Below are 26,928 nucleotides of genomic sequence, written 5' to 3' on the forward strand. Positions count from 1 at the left end.
CCAATATGGGTGGGTTTGTAAAATGCTTTGAGATAATGTATGTCATGATTTGACGGCCATGGCTCAGGAGGGCGGGTTGTCGCCTTATCAGAAGCATGGTCAGATGAAGTGTCTTTAGGCAAGATACTGGAAACACTTTCTTTTTAAATAGTTAATATGAGGATGTTTTACCTCTGGTGGCACCTGATGGAGAAGTTACTCTTGTCAGAAATCCAAAAGAGGAAGAGTAACTCATCTATTACTTACTTGATGGTTTAAAACCCTTTATAAATAACTTATTAACATTTATAACTGCAGACTTGATAGCTTCTTAGAAAGTGAGAAACCCATTACCATATTAATAGATTCCCAACATTTATAAATGATCTATGAAGTATCTTTAAATGATTTATTGACCATTAATAAAGAAATTACTTACAACTTACAAACGGTTCAAATTCAAACCCTTCAAACCCCTTTGGCTACACCAGTAGTTAATGGGGTACTTGTAGATAAGGCATACTAACATGTAACACCAACTTCCAAGGGAACCATCTCCTAAGGGTCATTTTACACTAATGGCTATCAGTGGAAAAAAAAATTGGGCGTTGGGCGACAGGCAGGGTACACCCTGAACAGGTCATCAGTCTACCACAGGGCTGACATATAGAGAAAAAACAACCATTCACACTCATCTCCATGTCTTTGGACTGCAGAAGGAAGCCAGAGAGCCTGGGGGGAACCCACACTACCATGGAAGGAACATGCAAACTCCACACAGAAAAGCCAGAACCCTTGGTTTAACCCTTGTTACAAGGCAACAGTGCTAACCACTCTGCTACCACTGTGCCATCCAAACCCATTCATGAAAATTAAATTTAAAAATTGGGTTTGATCAGATAGATTCAGTGTTAAATGTTCAAAACTAGTTGAAAATCATCTACTTGATCATTTCTGAAAATCAAACAACAAACTTTTCCTGCCTGTTCATCTCAGTGGTTTGTTCCACAGAGAAGGAGAGGCCCTCTAGCTACTTGTCAGTGTTCAACCACACAGATGTGAACTGGGACATCTCTGCAACCTCTGTCAAAGCTGAGAGGAGTACAACACAAACCAGACTCTCACCACACCACACCACATGTAAAGAACCATATAGCGGGTTCTGCATGTGCACAGCACAGCACCGCACAAGTTTCTAGTTTAATTTTTTTCTTCTTTACAGGCAACTGTTGGTTTTAAATTCATTTCAGTAGGCTACGAAATTCAACTTGTACAGACGCTCTTTCCATCACAATGAACATTCAGTCAGCATTTGTTTGCCAAGGTTATCATTGTGTGGAAGAGAAGAAAATTGAATAGGGAGTGTGTGAAATCTTGTTGCTTTGTGCATATAGAGAAAATAGCTATTCAGGAGTTGACTCACATTTCTGATGTTCTCAGAGCGTTCTTGAACTCAATGAGAAAGGAAGACAAGACCCAAATTTATTCAGGAAGTGAGGAAATCAGTTTAAAAAACGTACACTTTGGGGAAAATGGTCAGGGGTTAAGTGAAGCAGAGTTTTAATTTGGAGCTTTAAAACTGGTTTGGTCCTTTAAATTACAATAAAAACTGCAAAAAAGTGAGCTTATTGTTTCCCTGAGACTCTTAAGACTTCAAAAAAAAAAGTTTTCTTTAAAAAAACGTTCAGTTTTACGCCCACAGCAAGTAAATTTAGCCTGGCAATGGCCCCCACCTGTATTAGCAGAAATCATCACAAGGGGGACCAAGTTTCAGAGACTAGGCCCCTGACCCACTCTGGATCCAGAGACACAACTTTCACAACTGACCTAGCCAGTCGTTGAACTTCTTGACCTCGGACGGCAGTCCCAACTCGGTGAAATCCCCAGCATGGATGAACACGTCCCCATATGGCATCTGGATGGTGTCTGTGCGGGAGTGAGTGTCTGAGATGCATACAAAACGGGTGTAGCCTGGTGGCTTGGGCGTGTCGTGGGGCATTGGGTCCACCCTAAGAGGAGCAAAAGAACAGAAGACAAGAAAGTTGAGGAAGAGAGAGGAGGGAAAAGGGGTCACTGCGGCTCTTGGTGCTCTTACTGAAACACTGAAAAAAGAGACACAGTGCTGTATGCAAAGTCTCTGCGGTAAGAGGCTGACAATGAAAGAAGTTTGAATTAGTATCCAGCAAAGAGTCATCCCCACAGACTGAGACAGAGGAGGAAGCAAGAGACGTAGCAAGAAAGCGAGAGTGAGAGGCCACAATAAAAGCACGGCGCAGCAAGGAGACAGAAAGAGAAATGTGCGGAGATGGAAAAAGAAGAAAGTGCAGATATAGAAAAAGAGCAGAGTCCTGTGGGATTTCCAGCAAGTGTGCAGATCCACAGGAGTCTCCAGGGGGAAGAGAGGAGCTGGTGAATAACCGTGGCCCAGTTTAGCAAGCTCTCCTCCAGGTACGATAACACCCAGCCCTGCCACCTCCTCCTCCTCCTCCTCCTCTTCCTCCTCCACCCCCACTCCCACCCCCCCACCTCCACAAGAGACAGAGAGAGATGAGGGGATGCAGGAAAGCAGATAGACATGCATGTAGGACAGTTGGCAAGAAGCAGGAGTCACAAGTAATAAAGCACAGAAGAGGGTTTGTGAAAATGTTTACGTAAATGTAAGGCTTTATGGAGCCCCACAAAGAAACTGTCTTTCTTAACATCACTATAACGGTGTTTGAAACAACTGTCCATTAGATCCGAGGCTCTGTTCTACAAATATCATAACACATCATAAGTTTGTGGTTAAAATCCAGTACATAAATAATAAATAATAATAATAAGCTAATAGCCTGGACAAATAAACAAAGATGGTTAAAAGGCCAGGTAAAAAAGATAGTGGCTTAAATTAGCAAGTCCAGCAATAATTCCATCAGTATAACAGTCCTGTTGTACTTGCTAACCTGCAGCTCTGTTTCAACAGAAACACTGTTCACTTTTTTTGTTTCAATCACTTTAAGTTAGCTGCATTGGTATTCCACATTAAAAGCCTTCTAATGATTCAAAGGGTCACTAAAAGCATCAAACCACATAAGTCCTTTATAGTACAGTGACTGGTCTTTATTGTTTGTGGACACCATTATTTTAGATTTGGTCATTTTTCAAAAACCACCTTTTAATTGAAAATTTGTGGCAGGCTGCCAAAATGTAAAACAAGTGTTTCATACCTTACATTTTTCCTGGCTTTGCCTCAAAATCAAATTTAAAAAAGCTTAAAACCTTCTATCCACTCTGCACATTCTAAAAGATTAGTCTTAGCTGTTGTTAGGTAGAGGTGAAGAGGATTGCTTGGTGTTTTCATGTCGCCAGTGAAAGCAACATGCTAGTTAGCCTCACAAGTTGATGTCAACAGCAATATATCCTGCTTCAGAGGGGGGGATGTTTCTGGGATGTTTCTGGGACATATGTTGAGCCTTCTCAGTGTCGTGGGCCCAAATCAACCCAGGGTCAGTTGCTGAGAGGGTACCTGCCTGTTGATTTGCCTGCATTGTTAACCAAATTCATGTTGAAACGACTTTGTTTTCTTTGCTAAGACTTTCTAAGACTTTGCTAAGGCACATGCCCAATGAAACGTTTCTCATACCAGAAAGGTTGCTAATGAGTGGCTGTTTCTAAAACTAGTAGAACCACTAGAAGCACCACCATACACAGTGACGGCCGGATGATTGAGATGATCATGGTGTTCACATGAAACTGCTTTTCAAGTCAATTGGACCTGTCATCATACTTTAGCCAAAGAACATATAATGTAGATATGATGCTTATTAATTAGGCCTCTCCATTTAACAAATACAAGGCATCCATAGGAGTGCTCACCCAACTTTTGGCACATTTTACCATGATATGATCACAGCCTGAAACCTACCATTGTCTTTGGATTCTTCCATGTGGTTTCCGCTACCACTTTCCCAACTGCTAGAACCTGTGCCAACAATTACCAACTGTATCCTGACTCACATACGCATATGCTCATGTTGTAGCAATGCAACTCTATGGGGACATGTTTACATTAAAAGCCTTTCATACTCCCTCTCTTTCCAAGCTGGCATTTAGTGTAAAACATATACAGGAAGTGTTGCTTTTCATCAAGAACAGCTCAACACCAATGTGACAAATGGCAAAGTAAAAGCAGCTGCAATTAACTAATGACTGAGAACAATATTACTGTTAAACTGATGAAATGACTGCTGTGGATATGTACATTATATTACTTTTATTATTATTATTATTTTATCATCGACCCTGATAAAATAAACAACACAAACAAAATTAAAACTCAAGGCTGGCCTCTAACACTAGCCAGTTTCAATTAACCATCCATGCATTCACTACAGCCTATACAACCTGTGAAAAGCATTCACCCACTTGGATATCTCCCCTTTTCGTGCTTTTATAAATGGAATCATGTTTGGTATTCAGTCACTTATTTCACATTACATATTTTTAGTTACTTGACATTAATTTGTAGAAATCTACTTTCACTTTGTAATTAGAATTTTTATTTATTTATTTATTTATTTTTGTAAATTCTTGTCATAAAGGCCCCAATATATTAACCATGATTACATTTAAGAAAGCAGTAAAAGGGGGAAAAAATACAAGATACCCTTTATAACCACTGTACTCCATCTTGGAAGGTCAAAGGTCATGTTAGAGAGCAGAATTCCTGAATTTGTGAGAGACTGTGTCTTACTCAGATCTTTCAAAGGTTTCATCACTTGGACATCAAATTTAAGACCACTGAAATTACATTTAAGGTAAAATTGAAGGTCTCAGGTTGCCACTTGTCGGACTAAATCACAATAAGTCAAAATGAAAACATTATAGCATTAAGTCTAGAAATCTGTTCAGACCTGCTGCTGTTACAAAACTTTCTCTGCCTGGGTTTACAAGTGTAGGCGAGACATCAGAGACATTTTGAAGGCCACTCGTTCATTTTTTCCATTTTTCTGTTATTTTATTTCTCTCAAATAAAATAAAATCTAAATTTTCAGTGGAAAGATTGACCCTTCGGCATATCAGTCTCTTCTTTTTCTGTCTTCATTTTTGCGTTATCAGGTTCAAAAGGCTTCTTCATTTAAAGTGATAATTCAGCCTTTTGGGAACTATATTACTTGTTGTCAAGGGCGTAGGTTTGATTTTGATATTTGTGGGGGACATAAAAGCAGATGGCAATCTCAGACCTTCAATTTCATCTTAGAAATTCTTTATTAAATAATAAAGTTTTTAAATTTGATGTCAAAGTATTGCCCCCCCTCACCACCACCACCACCCCACTTTTTGCCCCTCGCCCACATTCATTTCAGTCACAAAACACTGTACACCAGTTTCAATATCTTGCGATGGGATCACACCAGCCACAACACCATGTTGAGGTTCCAACTAATGACTGTAAAGAGACGACATGACAGTTGCCCAAAAGTGAAGCCAAAACATCTGAATCACCTCCTGGAGGCTGTCTACAGAATAGGTCACCCCCCCACTCACTGTAATGGGATTTACCACAGAGGGGGTTTTAAGTACTATAGCAGGTGTTTCGTAGATGGGTGTGATATGACCCATGAATACTGAGTTCCTGAGTTCTGAAATAATGAATTAAAGACTGCTGAAGACTCATGAGTCAGAATGTCAGCAGCGTTGTGGCTAGCATGATCCAGCTGCAAAATGGTCCCTATTTCAAATTTTTGATCAAAGTTACTTCTAGGGAGAATTCTGCTGGAGTAGCTGCTGGATATCGGTAGGGGACATGTCCCTACAGTCGCTACGAAATTCTACGCAAGGGTGTCTCTCTGAGAGTTAGGTGAGAAGACTGATGAGAAAAGATTGTTCTTGGATGTGCATCAGCTGTTTCTTTAAAGGAGAATAATCCCTTTCTACTCACATGTGGACATGTGGTGGCTGGAAGCGTCCCTGGTTGATGTTGTAGAAGGTGAAGGCCTGAGTGGGGTTGGTGCTGTATTCGTCCACCTCCACTGTTGTCCTGTTGCCTCGCTGGGCGTGTGACTGAGCCTGTGACTGCTGCCGCCTTGCCGCCATAATTTCTGACAGGGTGAAGGCCATGGCAGTAGGGACTGGAGCAGAGCGGGTGGGGGAGGCAAGAGAGGCGTCAAGTCGGAAAGTTTAGCCGATTATTCTTTTGCTTGAGGACGGTGGGTGGACAGTCCCGGCCTGAGGAGGGGGTTGCTGCGAGGCGTCCTGACAGACTCAAACCCTCACAGAGCTCACAGTCCCAGTGAGCTGAAGAAAGCACATCACCTCTACTCTCTTCTTCTTTACAGCTCCTTGGCACCTGAGAGACAGAACAGAGCAGAGCTGACATGGAGTGTGTGGGTTAAGGATGGCAATTCAGAGTAGTGCCAAAATGATTAGTCAATGCATTAGTTTAAAAAATGAATAGATGAAACTTTTGAATAGACTTTTAACAATCAGTTAAAAGTTTAAGTCATTTATGAGGCAGAAATGCCAAACATTTTCTGATTCCAGATTCTTCAATGTGAGCGTTTGCTGCTCATTTGCTGTTTTATTTTACTGTAAATGGGACTTTTTTGAGTTTTTGGCCAGTTGGATAAAACAATGGTGTCTGCTTGATCTTGGAGAAACCGTGATAGGCATTTTCTGCCATTTTATAGGCTAATAAAACAATGAATAAAAACAATATATGTGAGAATAAGAGTTCATCACTGATTTAGCATTGCAATGCTAAAATGTTGGACTCACAATGGACAAAACCAGAGATGTTGTCTTTTCAATTCCATGCACTCTTTTGTCTTCCTTGTCAAAACCTGGCACCCACAATACCTGTAATGCAACTCAATTTTTGAAAGTTTAGTTAGCTTTTTCAGTATGTTATGCTAATTAGCAGCAGTTTATCCTGGACCCTGAAGACTGCAGCAGTAATGAAGAGTGGGCTACAGTTCTTTCTAAATCCACACACTGGATTTTTTTTCAAACTTGTAGTTTTTAGCCCTAGCCCACACTGACTCAGGTGGCATCACCTGAGTGTCACGACTTTCAACTTAATCAAGCCACAAAGCCATGGAAAATGATTGATGGTTCAGAGTGAACTCTGGCCTCAAAACAGGCCACAGACGTACACTGTTCAGCCACAGCATTAAAACCACTTATCTGTTTTGATGATGTGGCTGATCAGTGTATAATCAACACCTTTTTCAGCAAACAGAGCCTGTTGAGGTGGCATACTGTTAGCTAAGTATGGAACGTGAGCCACCAATCAGAGGACAGAGCGCCAGCAGTACATCCTAACATCACAAATTGAAGCAGGACTAATACGGCTATTTATAAAATAAAATTAGTTCACCATAACAAAATGAAAAGAGCAGTAATGTGGCTCAGCGAAAGAATAAGAAATGCTGGAAAATAATTATAAATATTAAATACCCAACGCCAACCATTGCAACTGTAGTACATTTGCAAATGTGATAGGATGAACCAAATGGGAACAGTACATATCATGCTAAAGGAAAAGAACACCATCAACATAAATAAAGTTTAAAAAAAGGACATAATAGTACAATGGAATAATAGTAATCACGACAAAAACCAGAATCGTCAAAATGATGAAATCCATCTTATGTAAAGCATATGTAGGTAATGTAGCATATGTAATGTAGAGGGAATCTACATTAAAACCAGGTCATGAAATTTTTGGACACTATCCTCAAAGAAAAATACATGAAAAATTCAGAAAAGAAATACAAAAGCTTGAATTTAGGGTGAGTGTGAAACCCTCAAATATGCTCTAAGCATTTGTTTGCAATCCATGCCGAAAATTCTAGGCAGCTAGAGTACATCTGCTGGTTTATGTTAAATCTAATGTTTAAATCTAACAGAACAAACTGTGGTTCCAGAGCTGAAGTGATTTATTGTTCACTAATGGTCTTTAATTTGTGCTCTTTTATATATTTCTTTTTCCCCTGTACTTGCTGTTATGTACTCAGTTCTTTTCATGTAACTGAATTGATAAAATCTTTTCAGTGCCCATCCCTGGTGTGTCATCCATTAAGACTCAGATCCAGCTCATCTTTTTTTCTCTCTCTCTCTGGCAACTGCTGGGACAGAGCAGAGCCACCGAGAAGGCGCCGAAATGCTGGGGGGGTTGCCGGGAGAGGGAGGTGATAATTTGGGGGGACCGACAGCTTTTGGCAAAGTCAGCCTGGACCACCGTGTGATGTCGGTGCGCCTTCTCGATTCTTTTCATTTGCCGCAACCTCACACACTGACAGTACACCCCGACGTGACGGATCCACGCTTCACACTGCGCTTGCTTGTCACGGGCAAATCCCAGCATGCTCAGTGGATGTGTCTCAGGAGTGCACATACAGAAACACGTGTGTTCCTGCATGTGCATACGCCGATGTGTGTGCAGGCCTTGCGAATGCATATTTAAATGTGTTTCTGTTGTCATGAATGTGACAGTGACAGCCTCTCACACTGCCCGTGTGAGACTGAGGAATGCATTAGCAAATGCTGACAGTAGAACACATTTGGGCTCGGATGCAGTTTTCGAGATCGTGTAAGCTACGGACGACTGAAGCACCCAGGAAAATCAGTGTCAACGGAGTCATCTGACATCAGTTATGGTTTGACAGTGTTTTATTTTAGAATTCCCTATCAAATCCATCCAACATAACTACGAATCGGAGATTCCACTGAAATCTGTACGTAATTCTGGCATTACTAATATGACTTACTGAAAACGACTACTGTCACTTATCCCTGACGTAATAACGATAAATGAGAAGCCTGCAAATGTTACTTGAATGTGTCCTACATGGCTATTTCAAAGAAAGTAGGAGAGTCAATGAGGAGAGAGTCAAAAGGCTTGATACATCATCCTCAGAGATCAGCAAATCCATCTATTTCGGACCAGCTCTTAAATGGAAACCAGCTATAACGAACCAAACCCTATCTGTGATCTAGAGCACATACATATGTACATGCCCTCTCTATAAACATGTGTTTCCCACACATAGGCTTTGCTTGGGCTGCCCCACCTCAGAAAGATAAAACTCTAACCTAATTTTTGGAACTTTCAGAAACAAACAATCCAACATTTACACCCACTCTTTTTTTAATATGTTCTTAATCTGCCATGATCCTACTGTCACTTTTTGTGTGCATGACAGAACAGACACACGGCAGATACAAAGTTGTTAAGGCTTTTATCTACACAGGAGGAAGTTCAGCCACATTTTTATGTCGTCTCATGTCTTAAGTCATATACACTTTTTCTAAGCAATACAGTTATCTACACTGGCTGTGTAACCGGACATGTTTTACTCACACTGTACACAGACAGCCGCAGCTGCAACGGTGAGGCTGCATATATTTTCTATGGTTATATGTACATCATTGTGAGGACATTTTGCCTGGTTCTCACAAATTCAAAGTGCTGTTTGAGGGTTCAGACCTGAAGTTAGAATCAGGTTTAGGCTAGGGTAAGGTTGGGGTTAGGTATTTAGTTACGATGGGTAAGGGGCTAGGGAATGCATCATGAAACGAGAGTCCTCACAACTAATACAAGACGTGTGTGTATGTGTCATCATGACAAAATGTGGTCTTGGAGACGCCCACTGTGGTGGGAGCTGCCGGAGAGGTGGTTTTGAGTAGTGATGTGTGATACCACTGATTTTGTACTTTGTACAAAAACTTAATGTTAGAAAATAAATAGCAGTGTATTTCAAATTATAGCTTCATAATGAATACGAGGCATCAGACTACTCGTTCTTATTGTTGAATTATGAAGAATTATCAAACAGACAAAAAAAAATTTCAAGTTGCATGTTAATTAACAGCATCTGAACATGTATATCTTGTCATTTAACATGTAAATGCTTGCCTGGACATTTTCAGATGAATATACTGTACTGTATACATGTACTGTACAAGCATCTCAAAACTGAGTAAAACGTACTTAATTACTTTCCAGAACTAGCGATTGTATTTTGGGTGCTGCTGCATGAAACCCTGTGCCTGAATGCATCCTGTGGAGGATGGATGGAGGACTGAAGCTGCTGCTGCTAAATGTGCTAGTGAAAGGCAGGGTTTTTAAAGAGAGATCACGGAGGTAGTGATTCGCACACAGAAAAGCCCCGGGAGGAGGGTAAGTGGTAGGGTTAGCCTGTTAGTATCCCCCCCGTTCAAATGCTTTTATACATTTTTTTTTTAATTGTTGTGTCCTACACAAGTTTCTCTTTCTTAAAAGACACTTTGTTAGCAGTGGTATCTACATCCCATCTCCCCAGACCTGCTGTTCTTTCCCCTCTGCTTCCATTCACCTGTGTGTTGCACCCACACGCCTGACCTCTTCTCACTTATCATAAGACTTGCTGTCACCTAGGCTCTCCCCACTTGCACCTCACTCTGTAATCAGCCTTCCTCCTTGTTGGATCATTTCTTTCCTGTCCCTTGGTGTTTCCCCTTACATCTACCGCCTGCATTTTTGGAATCCCGTTGGCTGGATGTGCCTGCGTGTCCGTCAGGCTGCCTGTCAGCTCAGCCCGTGAGCCGGATATCTTTTCACTTCATCAGCCCACTTTAGTCCTGATCTGTGCTATTATCAGCAAACCTTGTCAGTTATGGGCCGTCTTTAGGTACATAAGGAACATCCCACTGCCTTAGTAGCATGCCAAAGTCACCTTAGTCTAAAACTGGCTTTTTGGGAAAACCATTTTTAGACCATGAAGGTGAGCACTGCTGTTTTTTTTTTGTTTGTTTGTTGTGTTTTTTTTTTTTTTTAGAATAAATTTCACGAGCAAACCATAAATCAGGATTCGTAATATTAAGTAATGCAGCAAAGTCAATGAATTGATTATGTGTTGCCTGACATAAACAAAGAACACTGTGTACATATATGTGTGCCATTTCTTGATTTTTGAATAACAGAACCCCCCCCCCCCCCCCCCCCCCCCCCCCTTATATATATAAAAAAAATCAATTAAAAAGGTGAGAGATGTTAGAATTAATAAGTCAAAATCCGAATAGTTATTTTCAAAGGTTACTTGACTTAAATTATTCCTTTAACGTACAAGCACTTTAATTCTCTGGAATTTTTTTAACCCAACACATGGAAATTAAACCTTGTTATTTGGTGGCAATACGGATTTTATGGACATTTTTTTTCTTTTCTTTTCTTTTTTTTCTCTTTTGCATGATGACAATATGGAGCATAAACCCATCAATTATTCAAAGGGAATTTTTGTTGGAGCTGTCATTCTCTGCAACCACAGATTTTTAACGACGGTCACTGAGGCTTCCAACTTCAGAGGCCACCCTTAGCCTGTTCAGTAATCCATTCAGAGAAGGGGAATCAAAGCCCCCCCAAACCCTTTGGCAGCAGCAGTATAGACCAGAACACAAATAGATACAGCAGAATGCTGAACCATACGTTGGCTGATAAACTCATGGGTACATTCTCAAATTTAACAAACAGAACTCATATTAGACGTTGGTGTAGCAGACTTCTTGTTTCATGCTACATATAGACCCACACCTTTTATGTGCACGTTATAAGTGCAGCTGTGAATTACAGTATCTGTTTTAGGCATATGCATGGAGTGTGTTGGGCTGATTTGTGGCTCCAATAATAATAATAATAATAATAATAATAATCATCATCATAATCATCATCATCATCATTAAAACTATTCATGTCAAAATACAAAATATTCCCTCTGTTTTCTGCATTTATTCTGACAAACTATACTTTGCTTTCTAGTTTAATTCTTTCTTAAATCCTCTCCGACTCAGTTTGTTTCAGTGAATTGGCTGGTAGACAGATTTTTTTTTTTTTTTTTTTTTTTTTTTTTGCAAACTTTAATTAACATTTCTTTCATTTAATTATCAGCTCTGGTGTACTTTTTTTCAGCAAGTTACTTTCCACTGATTCTACCCTGGAGTCTGAACTTTTCAGTCATTTCTTCAGGAGCCCACCGGCTGCACCGGCTGTCTTCCTCCTGTGAGACACGCGGGGTGGTTAGGAAGTCCCAGTAAAGCCTCTGTCAGCCCGCACCGCGCTCGGAGATGTTGCCCCCCTTTTGGATGCGGTGCTACTGAAATCGGATCTAACATGAAAGCGTGCCAGTGAGCCCTGCTGGAAAGCGTTAGATCTGGGGATGTAAATGCATGCCTTTATTTAAAAAAAGAAAAAAGAATCACCAGCGCACATTCAAAATGAGGGTATAAGGGAGACGGCACAAACCCAGGCTATACGCAGCGCTGTGCGGGTTTAGGTTAGGGTCTTGCACGCTTAAGAAGCATACATGCACCTAGAAGATGAAGAGGATTCGACCTACCGGCGGGATCCCGTGGTCAGCTGCGGTGAATCTTCACGGTGATGGGTATCGGAGAAGAGGAGGAGAGGGTCTGCGCCGTGGAGAAGACGCGCTGGTCAGTTTGAATGAACACCCCGTGGTGCACCGGTGGAGCGTCGTGGAGATCCCCCCCGCCCTCTCTCTCTCTCTCTCTCTCTCTCTCTCTCTCTCTCTGTGTGTGTCTATGTCTCTATGTCTCTTTCTCACTCTCTCTCTCTCTCTCTCTCTCTCTCTCTCTCTCTGCCTCGCATCAGTCCAGCCCACCGTGTTTGCCGGTGAGGGTAAAATGAGGAGGAGCAGATGAGGAGAGAGAGAGAAGGAGAGGGAGGCAGGACCGAGAGCTGCTGTTGCTGTTGCGGTTCTACAAGAGCTCATCCGCCGGTCGGACGGCGACAGATACCGGGTTAGTTAGGTTAATTTTAATGATAAAAAAAATAGACCGTTTAAAAACATAATAAAAATAATTTATTGATTTCTTTATTGATTGTGAAGCAAGTATTCAAATCTTTTACTTACTTAAAACCCTGCATTCATAAGGTCATCAAAGGTACTCAAAGTACTCATCAGGCTGCAGAATGACCACTGTCAGTGTTACATTGGATTTCTGGGTTAAGTCAACCATATTTTAACTCTTTTGTTTGTTTAATCTATGGCATGACATCATATTTGACATATTTATCATTTAATGTAGTAGTATATGTAGTAGTATACTAAGTATTTGTTTTGAATGCAAAACTGTTCTTCAGAGTAAATAAAATAAATGTAGTGCTGTAGAACTGTAAAGTAAAAGAAAATAGAAATATTAGGGTAATACTAAATGTTAGAGTAGAAGTACCTTAAAATTGTACTTATTTGTATTTGAGAAAATGTACTTCATGTGTAAATCCACTAAAGTAGAACCTAAACTGCTCCAAATGTGTTTCAACAATTAAAAAACCCTCAGGCTCTGAACGGTTGTTTAGTTCTTAAAAAGGGCCGAACTAATGATTATTTTCATAATCTATTAATCATTTGGTTCAGAAAATAGTGAGAAATGATCATCAGAATTTCATCAAAATGTTCAGGCAGCTGGTTTTGTTCAGCAAACAGTCCAAAACGTCAAAGGGGTTCTGTTAAGTATCACAGAGGACTGAAAAAAAAAAAAGAAATAAAAAAGAAATTTTAAAATCCTTGTTTAAAAATGTCTTCAACAATTAACTGATTATCAAAATTGTTGCTGTAGATCAATTGACTTATCATTTCCGTTCTGGTCTTACGTTGCCCCAATAAAATCCAAGCAAGGACCTGCGACAACAATGAATTAAAATTATTTAGTCCTTAAATTGTAATTTTCTGAAAACAAGCAAACAGTAATTTATATATTTATTACACTTACAGTGTATTCACTTTTTGCAAAGACGAGTCAACTTTTTCATGAATTTTAGATTCATGAGTAATTTTACTGACGTCGTATAGTGGATGAATCAGCTTTTTCTTGCTCATTTTTCCAAATCTCTGGTGGAGAGAGACTATAGGACGAGACTGTATGGTTCATTTGAGATACTTCACAGGGAGACCCAAAAAAGTACCACCCACCCATGCAAACTAACCTTCATTCTGCACCTTTTTCCAAAGTATTATGCAGGTTAACCTAAACTGTAAAGTGCTGCTGTGGCTTGAAAATGGTTTCTTGGTTATAGCTAAAGATAATCAAAGGGCATTTGAATCTTGTGGTGCTAGATCAGATCTGATGCACCTCTCCTCTAGTATCATACAAAATACCTTAGCATATAATACCGAATACTAAAAAGGAATTCGGCCCCCTGACCTAGTACTGAGTAGGACATGTGCTATGCTACAATGCATTGTGTTGCATTGTTCACACCAGGGACCTGCTGATCACACCAAAGCCAATACTGGGTGTTTCTTAATATTCTCACCTGGCAGGTAATAAGGTCGAGAACATTATCCTCAACAAGATTTCCTCAGAAATCAAGAGGAGTAGGCTGCATACCAAGGATGCAGAGGACAAACAAGACAACAAGGGAAGAAAGCTCAGTCCAGGCAACAGAGACTGAAATGGTGATATAAACCAGATCATTAATCATCATGGTCAACGTGAGATTTCTGGACAGTTAATATGGACAAGCTAGCGTGCCTAGTGATGAATTGGATGGACATCCGTGGGTGCCGTGTCACGTGTTTACGTGTGACATGGCTACAGGAAGATACTTTGGATACCATCGCTACCAACAACAGATATCTGACGGATCAGGCAGACAGGAATAAATCTGAGACTGGAAAGAAAAGACAACAGATGGTGTCACCCTGGTCACATTACCGCAAAGGAACACATGCATCCCACGATAAACTGTTAGCCGTAGGGTTATGTCCGAACTATATACCCAGGGAGGTCTCACATGCTGTCTTGGGTGTTTACATTCCCCCCTCTGCTAACCAGTAATCACAATGACCTCCAATCTAGTGACGCTGGACCAATGAATGTATATAAAGATAAACAAGATAAAGATAGACAAGACATCTCCATGTCCTCCTACTGTACAAAAATTAAGCCAAAATAATCCTGGAGCTGTCATCTTGTGCTGTCATCATTTGGAGCCAGAGTCTACTCAGTCATGACCTGCAACATTGAGGTTCTGCCCATACACCCACCGCAAGTCAGTCACAGTTGTGACTGACTTGTGGGGTTGGGGTTCAATAAAGTTTTTGCTGATTCATTTGGTCATCTATCCAAGGACATGTAAATGTGTGTACTTGTTCCTTTGCAGAGGTCTTCTTTTGTGATTCAAACTGTATGCCACTCTATTTTGTATCCACCCATCCCCCTTTAAGACCCATTTCTTTGGTTGATCAGAATATTTGATAGTGATATCTGTCTTTATTGATCAGGACACTGCATCCTCTTTGGTTTAATATGTCTGAAGATTCTCAGTCATCCAGGTCACGGTATTTCCAAAGGCAACTGGACTTTCTTGAGGTTCTTGATGTGCAAACCATCTGTCAGATCAAACAATAGTATTGAATTAGTAAACCTTGATAAGCTCAGACCTGATCAATCATTGCATTTACGCTGAAATTAAAAAGAGAGAGAAAAAAAACACACTCCCCATCATTTACTGGCCATGTAAGGGATAAGGAATAATCAGTCAAATTACAGCATTACAGCATATCACCACCTCTGCTCCTGTTTATCCGCAGGTAATTGGACTGGCTGGGATTTGGGCTGGTAATGAGCTAAACAAATAGACCACAATCTGGAACTCAAACACATGCATTCAAAACCACCATGATCAAAGTTACAGTGGTAGCATGCAGATTCACAGACTGGGGTGAGGGTGCCATCTGCTGGATAGATATGCTCAATTAATTATCCTCTATCTACTGGACTCCAGGTCATTCAATACTGTCTCCCTGTGCAACTGCAGGGTTGAGTAAGGAGTAAATATGCAAACAGAAACAAATGATACATTAATTATCTGATTTCTTACAAATATGTGATGGGATACTGGATTACCTAGTATTCTCCCCTGGCAGAATACTAATAAAAGTCAAGAACATTATCTTCAAACACTGGAATGTCATCAAATTTCAGAGTAACTTAGTAACTATAGAACGATTAAATATATATCAAAGTTGTCACTCATTATTATGAATTATAACCAACAGTGCAGTTCCCCTCAACTGTGTATGTGAGTTTTGGTATCTTTCAGCTCAGTGTTTTGGCTTTACAACTTCACTGTTTTGGTTGAGTCTCATCAGCTGTGTTTCCAACTGCAAGTCGTAGCTTTCAGCAAAAACAAAACAATAATCAAACACACAAGCTGCCACACAAACAGCAGACACAATTCGAGACTAGCCAGATATTTCCCTCAGGAGTTGGTGGAGACCCAAAATAGAGCTAAAAGAGAGGGAATCCTGAACTTACATTCATCAGGTTGCCAGCAACTGTGGGGTGTGGCAATCCAAAAGATTTACAATTATGTTAAATCTACATGTGCTAAGCCCCATGACACCAGATTCATCTGTAATTCCACCAAAAAATAATGGTTGTGTCACTTAATCATTCCAAATTCTGTCTTTTTTTCCTCACTTCACATCCAGTGAACTTTCAGCAGAGCAACTGATGGAAGGAAGGCAAAAAGATATTAAAAGGGGAAAAAAATCCCAGCATCTGGCACAGTTGCATTTGCCTGCAGATTCTGGCTTTTGATTGGACGTTCTGGAAAGATCACTTAGGAAATATCAGCTCTGCCTGTCAAATATGATTAATGACCAAACACCAAAGCAACTGAGGAGTTACAGTAATGAGGACTGCCATTGCCCGTTGGAGTTACAGGTCATTTGTACCTGGGTCTCCTGATTGTACTATAAACCAAGTGCATGTAATTCTTTTATTTATTTATGTCTTAAAAACATAATCTTTAGTTTCAGATTAGCATAAAATAACTGCTGCCCTAAAGGGAAACAGGGCACATTGAAGAAAACACTACATCACTACAGTTTGTAAGGTGACATGTTTATTTCTCTTCTTCTTGAGGGTGTGAACTGATTGACAGAGTGAAGGGTGACATGTAATGCAGCGGTGATATGAAAACACAGAGCTCAGATGAAATTTAAAAAAAAACAAAAAACACTCAAACTGTCCCCAAATCAAATGAAGGTGTCACAATCTGATGGATTATCTCAGTCTGTGGAACCTGTTTTTTAAATGCTTTACATGAACAAATAAAAGCAAAGCAAAAGCAAATAAAAGCTTCAGAAAGAGTAAACAATACTTGATGCTTTTCTAGTCTTGTGCACTCAGTCATGAGTTTTGGCTGCAGCTATGTGAGCCAATTTATGAGAGAATGTAAATCAACACATTCAGAATTACTAAATTACTAAAAAATTATTAAATTCTGAATTGGTTCCCAGTGATGATTCCCAGGGCAGTAAACCATCCTCAGCTCTGCACCATGGGCAAATGCATGAACAAATAAATGGTGCACAGTGTCATGGTTGAAGTGTGGTTAAAGTTGGGCAACACTCACAGCTGGCAGAGTGGGTCCTGGACTACCTCACAAACAATCCCCAGTTTGTGAGAGCTCGGGACTGTGTGTCTGACCCCCTGACCTGCAGTGTGGGTGTTCCTCAGGGCACGGTGCTTCCGCCCTTCCTCTTCACCCTCTACACTGCAGACTTCAGACACAACACGGACGGCTGTGTCCTGCTCAAGTTCTCTGACGACTCTGCTATCGTCAGCCTGATCAGCGATGATGATGATGCAAAGTACAGAGGAGTGACGCAGGACTTTGTGGACTGGTGTCGGCCAAACCACTTCCTCATCAACGCAGGGAAGACCAAGGAGATGGTGGTGGATTTCTGCAGACACCGGTCTGACCCCTCACTGGTGAACATTGGACATTGAAAGAGTGGACTCTTACAAGTACCTGGGTGTTCACCTAAACCACAAACTGGACTGGACTAACAACACAGACACACTGTACAGGAAGGGGCAGAGCAGGCTCTACCTCCTGAGGAGACTCTTTTGGTGTGCAGGGGACACTCCGAAAGACCTTCTATGACTCTGTGGTGGCTTCAGCCATCCTGTACAGCGTAGTCTGCTGGAGCAGCAGCATAACTGAGAAGGAGAGGAAGAAGCTGGACAAATCAAGAAGTCCAGCTCTGTCCTGGGCTGTCCTCTGGACTCAGTGCGAGAGGTCGGAGACAGAAGGGTCCTAGCAAAACTGTCATCTATGCTGGACCATGAGTCCCACCCCCTGCAGGACGTCCTGTCAGCTCTGCAGAGCAGCTTCAGTGACAGACTGCTACACCCTCGGTGTGTGAAGGAGAGATTTAGCAGATCTTTCCTTCCTGCTGCTGTCAGACTCTACTTTTACTTTCACTTACTGTACTGTACCCTTGCTGTTGCTAAATGCAATTTCCCCACTGAGGGACTAATAAAGGATTTTTTCTTATCTTATCAACTAACACATTTTAAGGTTAAGGAACAACTAAAGCAAACTTTAATTGGCAGGTCTGTGACCTGGATGTTAACTCAGTCGTAATTCAACTTCACAGAACAGTCAGTTCTTAATCTGGACCCAAATGCAAAGCTCAGCACACAGATAACAGTTAGATTTCAGCAGGTTAATGCCACAGACAATGTATGAATCAAAAACTATAGGTCAGAGTTGGGCTGGCAGATGAAAGATTGTTGGGAAAGGGTCTGGGGATGAGGGTGAGGGTGGGGGGGGGGGGGGGGGGGGGGGGGGGGGGTCCTTGCCTGTGCTCCAGGGCGACTGAACCGGCAGAGCTTGGGGACAGTCCTCCAAATACCAGATGAGCAAGAAAAGGCACAGAGCTTGGATGGGCTGAGTACACAAACAAGTTTTATTTTATACTGGAACTATACTGTGAAGTGTACTACAAGTGAATCTACAATATACTGCTAGTTTACTAGCTTTGCGCTTCTAGCCCACTTTTTAGTTTCTAAAAATATAGTTTTAAGGATACAAGTAGAAAACTCTTAGTAGACTACTAGTTTTACATCCATCCATCCATCGATATATCCTTATTCTTCTAATAGTAATAATAACTAAAGACAAACTAAATTATAAGACAAAGCCATGTGTCATTGTTCATCTGCAATCTTATGTGCAACTTATATACAACTTACACCCCTCACACCCCCACTTCAGCCTCCTGCCTTCAGGGAGACAGTTCTGATGCCTCCGGGCCCGCTCCACAAGACTGTCCAACAGCTTCATCCACCAGGCTGTCAGGATGCTGAACTCTGTACACTACCGCCCCCCCGCCCCTGGACCCCAACTCTGCTGAATTTATATGTGAATAACAAACATCATTAAATTTTATTATGGCTCTTTATTGTGATATAAGTCTTTATGTAACAATGCTTTACTTTTTGGGTTCAGTATAAACGCTGGACATCTGGAAACTGTCCAAATCTTTAACTTTGAAAGATTTGCCAGAGATGTTTTATAGGTTGAGTCTAAAGAAAAGGTACCTACTATGTAAAACATGGAAAGAGAATTTGAATTAAAAAAAAAAAAAAAGAAAATCCTCCCAGTGTGAATGATGATGAGTGTTTCTGATGTAGCATCCAGATCTGCTGTGCAGATTGTGTTGCTTGAAGATAAGGACGCTATTAGCAGAGTCAGCTCAATTTTCTGGAACCGTACTTCTGGCCGGTTGTGTGGAAAGATCACAGATATGAAGAGCAGATATGGACCCGTTCACTGCGGAGGAGAAAACGTCTCACATGGATACACAGAAGAGACGACTCCAATCTGTTTTCTGCTACTGTTTTATTTAATTTGTTCAGTACTGGAGTTTCATGGACCAAACAATGGCACAACACCGCGTTACAGTTCCTCTCTTTGGGTACGACCGACTAACACAAACGTTAAAATTATTCCTCTACAAAATGGACTAAAGTACACACGTACAGTCTCTTTCTCTATCTCACCCACGCCCGGCACAAAAACTCACTGCTCACACACTCACACACAGTCATACACTCATAATTGCTGCTCGCACATTCATTTTCTCTCACACATACACCACATGTACCCACCTATTCACGACAGAATACATTCTCAGGAAAAAAAACAAAACAAAAAACAAGCAAACAAACAAAAAAGTCAATTATAAATTTTTAGAGCATTTCATATCATTTTTTTTCATAACACTCATAGTGAACAGTGCCCACTTCAAACAAGAAGTAGGCTGTACCATAATATTGTCTATGTGGCAGCTATTTGGTAAGGCGTGGAACAACACCTAACTACAGTATGCTTTTATTTTGGAAAATTATCTGACAGACATTTGGGGTTATGGGAGAGAGCGATCATCAGTTAATGCCAATAAAACATGTTTTTCCCATTTAGTTATTGATTCTCTCAAGTTAAAAACTATAAAACCCCAAACAAAGATCAGCTCAGAGCTGTGCAGGACTATACTTAGCTTTGTCTGCTAAAGCACACGATCTTTGATTGACTTTCTACCTTCTAGCCACAGGTTTCATTTCAGTACACTATGAAAATTAGCGTGAGGAGACCTGAAAGATGTGACACTGGGGATGTTAAGCTGCTTTAACTGTAATATATTGTATTGTGGGGTTTGAAAACTATGTTGCTAGTTTGCAGCTGCTGCGATGCTACTTCCACATAGCAAACCAGAGTTTGTAAAAATGCTTTCCTTTTTCCTGTTTTGTTTTTTATGATCTTCATCAGCTGATGACCCCAATTATTGAAAATGTTCAAATTTGCACCTTTTCTGAGCACTTAAAAGAGATGGTAGAAAGTTCCAAAACCCTACTATTAAATGTACCTGGAAGTGAGACTGTTTAGTCATTTGCTGTTTTGGAATCTGCTGGTTTCTAAGGTCAAGACCAAACTCTGAAGCTTACTATGCCAAAACGGACAAGAAGAACTTCAATTTCAAGGATTTAAAGGTCCAGAATAGCTACTAAATGGACCTTGATTTGAGACTGTCTTGTCAGCTACAAAGATACGCTTGATTTTCAGAAAGTTACTGCTCTAACAACAATTTTCTGACGGTAGTGTGTCCTGGAACACACTAATAAGTTTAGAAAACAGATCCCAGCTTGCAAATGAAATATCACCCACTTACACTATACTTATTTAGCTCAGCTATGCTGCAAATCTGCACAGGTTAAATTAAATAGTGCTCTGAAATGAACCAACACGAATGGCTGTCTGGAAGACACCTAAAGACCTATGCTTTGAAAAATGAGGGCTATCATAATATAAATGTCCCAGATGGTGATTTCATCCAAATTCAATGGGCTTTGATTGTAAATTTGCTCCCTCATCATCCTTGTACCCAGCACAAAGAGTAGTAATTTTCCAATGCGTAGTGGGACTGTTGAGTTTAGTAAACTAAAGAAGCATTAACCAATACTGGATATTACATACTATTTTTTTAGCATTGGCCAAGGGAAGCTATCTCTTTTTTTCTTTCTTTTTTTTTTTTTTTTGTTTAACGAACAAGAAATAAATTTTTCACTGGCTTACGGCTGAAGCTGCACTCCCGATGTGAGATGCCTCTCATTCTGCCACCAGACCAACACTCCAGTCACACTTTGCACATTTTTTTCAACTCCAGTCGCGTTGTGCAGATACAGAGTCCATCTTCAATATGCAGTACAGAATTTTTATAGACATATTAGTACCAATGGGAATGACACAAAAAACATTTAGTTGGGTTATAAAAGAAAAGCATAGTATACACACTATGCTTCCTATTTAATGGAAAGAGTGTGCATCTTGGTGAATGCAGATATTAGTTTTTTAAAGACAAGTATATACTGTAGTAGTACGGTATGTATGTAGTGCCATCATACAAGAAGTTTATGGTGATGCTTCTTCTCTCTGGCAGCTATAGCACATGGTTGAGGGATAAAGCAGGACTGGCCAGTGAAAACTGAACTATCATGATGGTGGCGAGTTTGAGTGACGCTTTAGTTTAAAATAGATACAGTCTCAGGTTCTGAGATGCTGACACGTCAGTCTAAATGGTTCCTCACTGTGGACACGAATAAGGTGTGAAGCTACCGTAGCTGAGAGATTCTGGTGTAACTGTAAGCTACAGAGTGTGGGAGCAATAACAGGAGACAGCTATCTTTCTCTCTCATCACTGCCACATGTGGCACATTTCAAAACAACACAAAAAAGTAACAAATACGTAACTTAGATCTTTTTTTTTCCCTACAATTTAACAAATAAAATTCAAGTGCAATTAAAGTTCCAAATACTAGTTACATCACAAACATTTCTCTCTAAAGTAACAATCTGTTACTTGCAGGTAGTTTATCTCATCTTGTTATATATCTTTTTTTTATCATTTAAAAAAATTACAATATAGACTTTCTGATTCACCCCATTTAATCTTTCCCTGTGCTCCAATGGATAAAGCACCCACAGAGGTGGAATGGTTTCAATTTCCCCACTTTAACATTTCTTTGAATTTGCTCTTCATGTTAAAATGTGTTTCAAGTGCACCCATTGCTTTCTCATCTTTGTCATGTGCACGTTGGGACAAACGAAGAAATTTAATTCAGGATGCTTCCATTCACTCTGTGTTGGGGCACGTATGTACACCTGTGTGTGTCCGCACATTTCATAACGTTTGAACGTACGTCACATCTGTAACATCTGTGATGTGGGCTTTTTGCAAATGTTGTTCACTATAAATATGACAAAAACAAAAATATAACATGGAAAACAAAGAAGGGCCAAAATGAAATGAGAAAGGTGGACAAAGTGTAAAGAAGACGGCAAAGTTGTTAGAGAAGGTGCAAAACTCTGGGAATGGTTGGGAGACAAGAAGATTTAGTGTATGGTATGAAGAAATAGGGTTTGACCGATATAAAGGTTTGCAGATACTGGCCTTTTAGTAAATACTGGGTGCATCAGTTTACAATAACATGTCCTTAAATTACTGTAGGAATGCATAATTTATGACTTTTATGCTTTGCTTTATGATTATTTATGCACAGTTTTTAGGACTAGTTGAGAATTTTGTGAAATTTGCCTTCTGACCAAGAGTTAGCTGTGAGGACCAGTAAGGACCAGGAGCCCCTGCTGTCTGGCACATAACCCCCCAATTTTTTTTGTTTTTACATACTAAACAAACAAGATATAACATTCTAATTTAGAGGTGCTGTTAGGTGGATTTTGTGACCTCCAGACAGACAGTCTACAGGCTAAGCTAGGCTCACAGAGATTGATATTGGTCTGAACGTCCAACTATTCTTTCAGTGTGCAACAGTTTGAATGTTTTAGTTGCCAGGTTGTGAGCCCACATTTCAGTGTTTGGTTGATGACTGCCAGTGCAGCTTCTGGTAAAACCAAGCTATATTTGCATATGTCCACAAACTAAAACGATACTTCACTTTAATGTGGGTTTTGTAAGTTAGTTCTGAAACTAACAGCCTGGCTGGAGCCAATCCCAGCCAACATTGAGCGAGAGGCGGGGTACATACAGAGACAAACAACCATTCACACTCACATTCTGAGACAATTTAGAGTCGCCAATTAACCTAATCTGCATGTCTTTGGACTGTGGGAGGAAGCCTGAGTACGGTTCCGGAGGGAACACATGCTAGCATGTGTAGAACATGTAAACTCCATGCAGAAAAGACCTGGCTGGTGGATTCAAACCTTCTTGCTGTGAGGCAACAGTGTTAACCACCGCAAAACCCATACAGTTTCCCTTTCAATATATTGAATCGACAAAACAGCTACTTAAGCTTTGTTATTTGACCTTATACAAAGTAAGCGAACATCTGTTCTGTGTCTATGTCTTGTTTTATATGTATATGTATATCAAAAACATTCCACTTAGTTTTTAACATTCAGTTAGAACAGTCGCCACCAATTTTTCCAGATTTTGCACCCTCACTGACATAGCATAAAGGTGGGGTGAGCTATTAAATTGTACCAAACCAAACTGAGAAAAAACACTAAGTACTTGTACCTGTTTGGTATAAAATGTTTAAATTTAAAGAAACAATATATACACATTCAATATATCAGGTCTATAAAATATCTTCTGATATTTTAATACTGGCCAAAAAAAACCCATATCGGTCAAACCGTATAGAAAAACCTGCGCTAACTGGAAGGAGGGATGTCAGTTAACCATGTAATTCTATTTAAAAGGGTCAACGTTCAGGAAAGGTATCATCTGACAAACAGGATTGAGGACAAATCCAGGAAATGCAGACATTTAGTCAGATACTGGGCACATCAATAATTTGACCAAGGTGGGAGAGGAAGTAGGTAGCTGAATTTGGAATGACGCAGGATGATGGGGGTCTTTGATGGGACAGTGGAGAAGCCCTGTCTTATTTGTATGGCCTTAAGAACCTGGTGACTTTGGAGCGCAGCAGCTTGATGAAGGAGCGAGGAAACATCTCTTTGGACTCCTGTGCCGTGTACCTGAAGTAGTTTTGGGGGTGGGCCAGCACATCAAACAAGGCTTTTATGAGTTTCTTGTCCTGTGAGAAAGAGACAAAGCATGTCACTGCAGTTTAGCAATCACATGAGGTAAATACCAAGGACCATACATCCACAACGCTTGTAAATACCTTCAGTATCTCCTGGTGGTTCTCAGAGGCGTAAAGCCTGCCATCTCGCACTATGTCCTCTATCAGTTGCTGGTAGTCCTCTGGAACACAATAGGGTTGAATTATTAAGGCCACAATACACAATACAGTAAAGTTCTTACATGAGTCTTGTTGGGCGAAGGTTAATGACAGTATAAAAATCTATGACAATAAGTCAACTCACCATCATAGGTGACATATGGAACCTGGAAGCCTTTGCCACTGTTACCCTCGTTGGACTTGAACTGGATCCAGAGCTTGCGTGAGCGAGAGGTGAAGGCGATGGGCCGCTCATAGGTCTGACATGTCTCGTAGGTGGTGATGGAGGTGGGTAGGGCTGTAGGAGGTGCACAACTATGTCACTCCTCCACATCACTGCTATTTTCTAGGACTATAGATGAGGACTAAACTGTAAAAGAGAACTGGGACTATACACTGAGTATAAATATCTGTTTACCACTCTTCCTCATGACCAACACATCTCCGCATTCATCCTCGATGGGGAGGAAGATCTCTGGTACTACAATGAGGATCCGCCTCTTGTGCGGCGGGTTGATTGTCCAGACACAGTCCACATTGGACGGATAATCTCCAGGGTAGTTAGGAGACTCAATGTAGCCTGTGTACTCTCCCAGCTCACCTCCACACAGCTGGTCTGAGGACAAAATAACAGAAACACTTTGTACAATAACTCATTTCAATACAGCTACACCACAGCTCTGGATAAGAGTCTCAGTTAAATACTAAAATACTATGTAAACAGTATTACTTTTGCAGTGGGAGACGTTGGTGGCACCATCAAAGTCAGTGGTGGTGTTCCCGGGGCAAGTGATGCAGTAGTTCTGCCCAAACTCAGACTGGTAGGTTCCCGCTGGGCAGCGTATACAGCGGTGGGTACTAGAGTTATAGTAATGTCCAGGAGCACAGTGCACTGAGGAGGGACCAGAAGAAGTCAGTGTACACAATGTATGAACCGAATGAAGGTAACCGCAACCTTTTCTACACACGTACAAACTTGAATTCCTTCCTTCCTCCACCTGCCAGTTTGTGCTTCATATACCGATCAACCTCACCTGCCATCCACCCTATTCTCAACCCATTTCTTCAGACAACATAATTATTAATCTCATTAAAACAATAACAATAAGCACTTGTAGAGTAGAATAGCCCTGAATATGCTTTCAGGCAATCTTTTAGGGGGGATACACTATAATTTTGGATGATATCTAGCTCTTGTTCCTGCAAGGATTAAATGCACTTAGAGCAAGTCACTGTGGACAAAAACATCTGCCAAACAAATGTAGTTAAACAAAATGTGTCACAGCAAATGCCAGTATTAACATACATAGTAATTAGAAGAGACAGATGAAAAACTCAAATTACACAGGAGAAAGTGCCTAATGTAGATGTAGATTGCCAAGTAATCTCTCCTACAATTGACAAGACCTTTTGCTAAAACACAAAAATCAACCTCTGACGACCATGAATGTCTGTACAAAATGTCATCAGAATCTATCTTATATTCTATCTTATCATATGGGCCACCATAATATAAAAACAACAATCTCCTTCATAAAGCAATATGCAGGTGTTGGAACAGGTATTATAGATTCTAATACCATCATGCAGTGGTATAGAGAGATGTTTAATGGCGAGCTTAGCAAATTGCCATCTACACTGGAGATACAACATAGAAACCTGTCTGATGATAACATGCCTCAAATAAATGTCATTTTGTCTCTTGCAATAAATGCCACAGTACTGATTAGATGTGTGTACTGTGTGTGTGCTGTCTGACACCTGAACACAGAGACAGACAGACAGACACACACACACACACGGAAAGCCTCACCTTTGGCCTCACAGTCCCTGAAAGAGACTGATCCTTCATACTTGGTCATGAGGCCTCCTCCGCAGGGGAAGCAAAGGACTCGGCCTGGTTCAGGTTGGTAAGAGCCCTGTAGACAGGGCTGGCACGGACGAAACCCATCAGCAGAGAAATGACCTGCTGGACACTGACCTGGCGATCGGAATTACACAAGGTAAGTGTTTTTCAGGGCAAAATCAGTCCACAAGTATTTTTTAAATTTGACCTCACCACAAATAGCTCAGTAATTGTGTACACTAACACTGGTCTATGGTGCCCTCTTGTGGATGTAGCTCGGTTTCAGTTTGCTTTAATGACCACAAGGTGATGTCTTCCCAATGTATGTATAAATGCTTACTGAATCAAGCTGTCAATGTTAAAAAGACTATGGTGAGTTACCTCCACACTGAGACACATTCTTGGCTCCAGCGATTCCCTGTCCTTCAGTGCTGGGACAGGGCTCACAGGACAGCTGACCCACTGTGTCCTGGTACGTACCAGGAGGACACTGGACACATTGCTCCTGCTCTCCACTGTAGAACGTCCCCATCCCACAGCTCACTGTGAAGATACAGGTG

General features: G+C 40.8%; 2 protein-coding genes across 3 annotated transcripts in view; both read right to left on the reverse strand.

Moving 5' to 3' along the window:
• The window catches only part of mpped1 (metallophosphoesterase domain containing 1), a 58,421-nt gene extending 52,343 nt beyond the window's left edge, over window positions 1-6,078 (reverse strand). Inside the window, exons 1-2 of the mRNA XM_041030366.1 lie at window positions 5,900-6,078; window positions 1,807-1,988 (exon numbers count right to left, since the gene is read on the reverse strand). Coding sequence (XP_040886300.1) covers window positions 1,807-1,988; window positions 5,900-6,078 — 361 coding nt within the window. The remainder of the gene's footprint in view (window positions 1-1,806; window positions 1,989-5,899) is intronic.
• A 15,301-nt stretch (window positions 6,079-21,379) lies between these two features.
• The window catches only part of scube1 (signal peptide, CUB domain, EGF-like 1), a 102,433-nt gene continuing 96,884 nt past the window's right edge, over window positions 21,380-26,928 (reverse strand). For both annotated transcript variants that reach the window (XM_041030251.1, XM_041030250.1), the window contains 7 exons: window positions 26,750-26,911; window positions 26,336-26,503; window positions 25,253-25,414; window positions 24,941-25,138; window positions 24,668-24,820; window positions 24,466-24,545; window positions 21,380-24,375 (listed from right to left, as the gene is read on the reverse strand). In XM_041030251.1, the coding sequence (XP_040886185.1) occupies window positions 24,223-24,375; window positions 24,466-24,545; window positions 24,668-24,820; window positions 24,941-25,138; window positions 25,253-25,414; window positions 26,336-26,503; window positions 26,750-26,911 (1,076 nt within the window). In that variant the 3' untranslated portion in view covers window positions 21,380-24,222. The remainder of the gene's footprint in view (window positions 24,376-24,465; window positions 24,546-24,667; window positions 24,821-24,940; window positions 25,139-25,252; window positions 25,415-26,335; window positions 26,504-26,749; window positions 26,912-26,928) is intronic.

Source organism: Toxotes jaculatrix, chromosome 22 (assembly GCF_017976425.1).
Source record: "Toxotes jaculatrix isolate fToxJac2 chromosome 22, fToxJac2.pri, whole genome shotgun sequence".
Taxonomy (NCBI): domain Eukaryota; kingdom Metazoa; phylum Chordata; class Actinopteri; family Toxotidae; genus Toxotes; species Toxotes jaculatrix.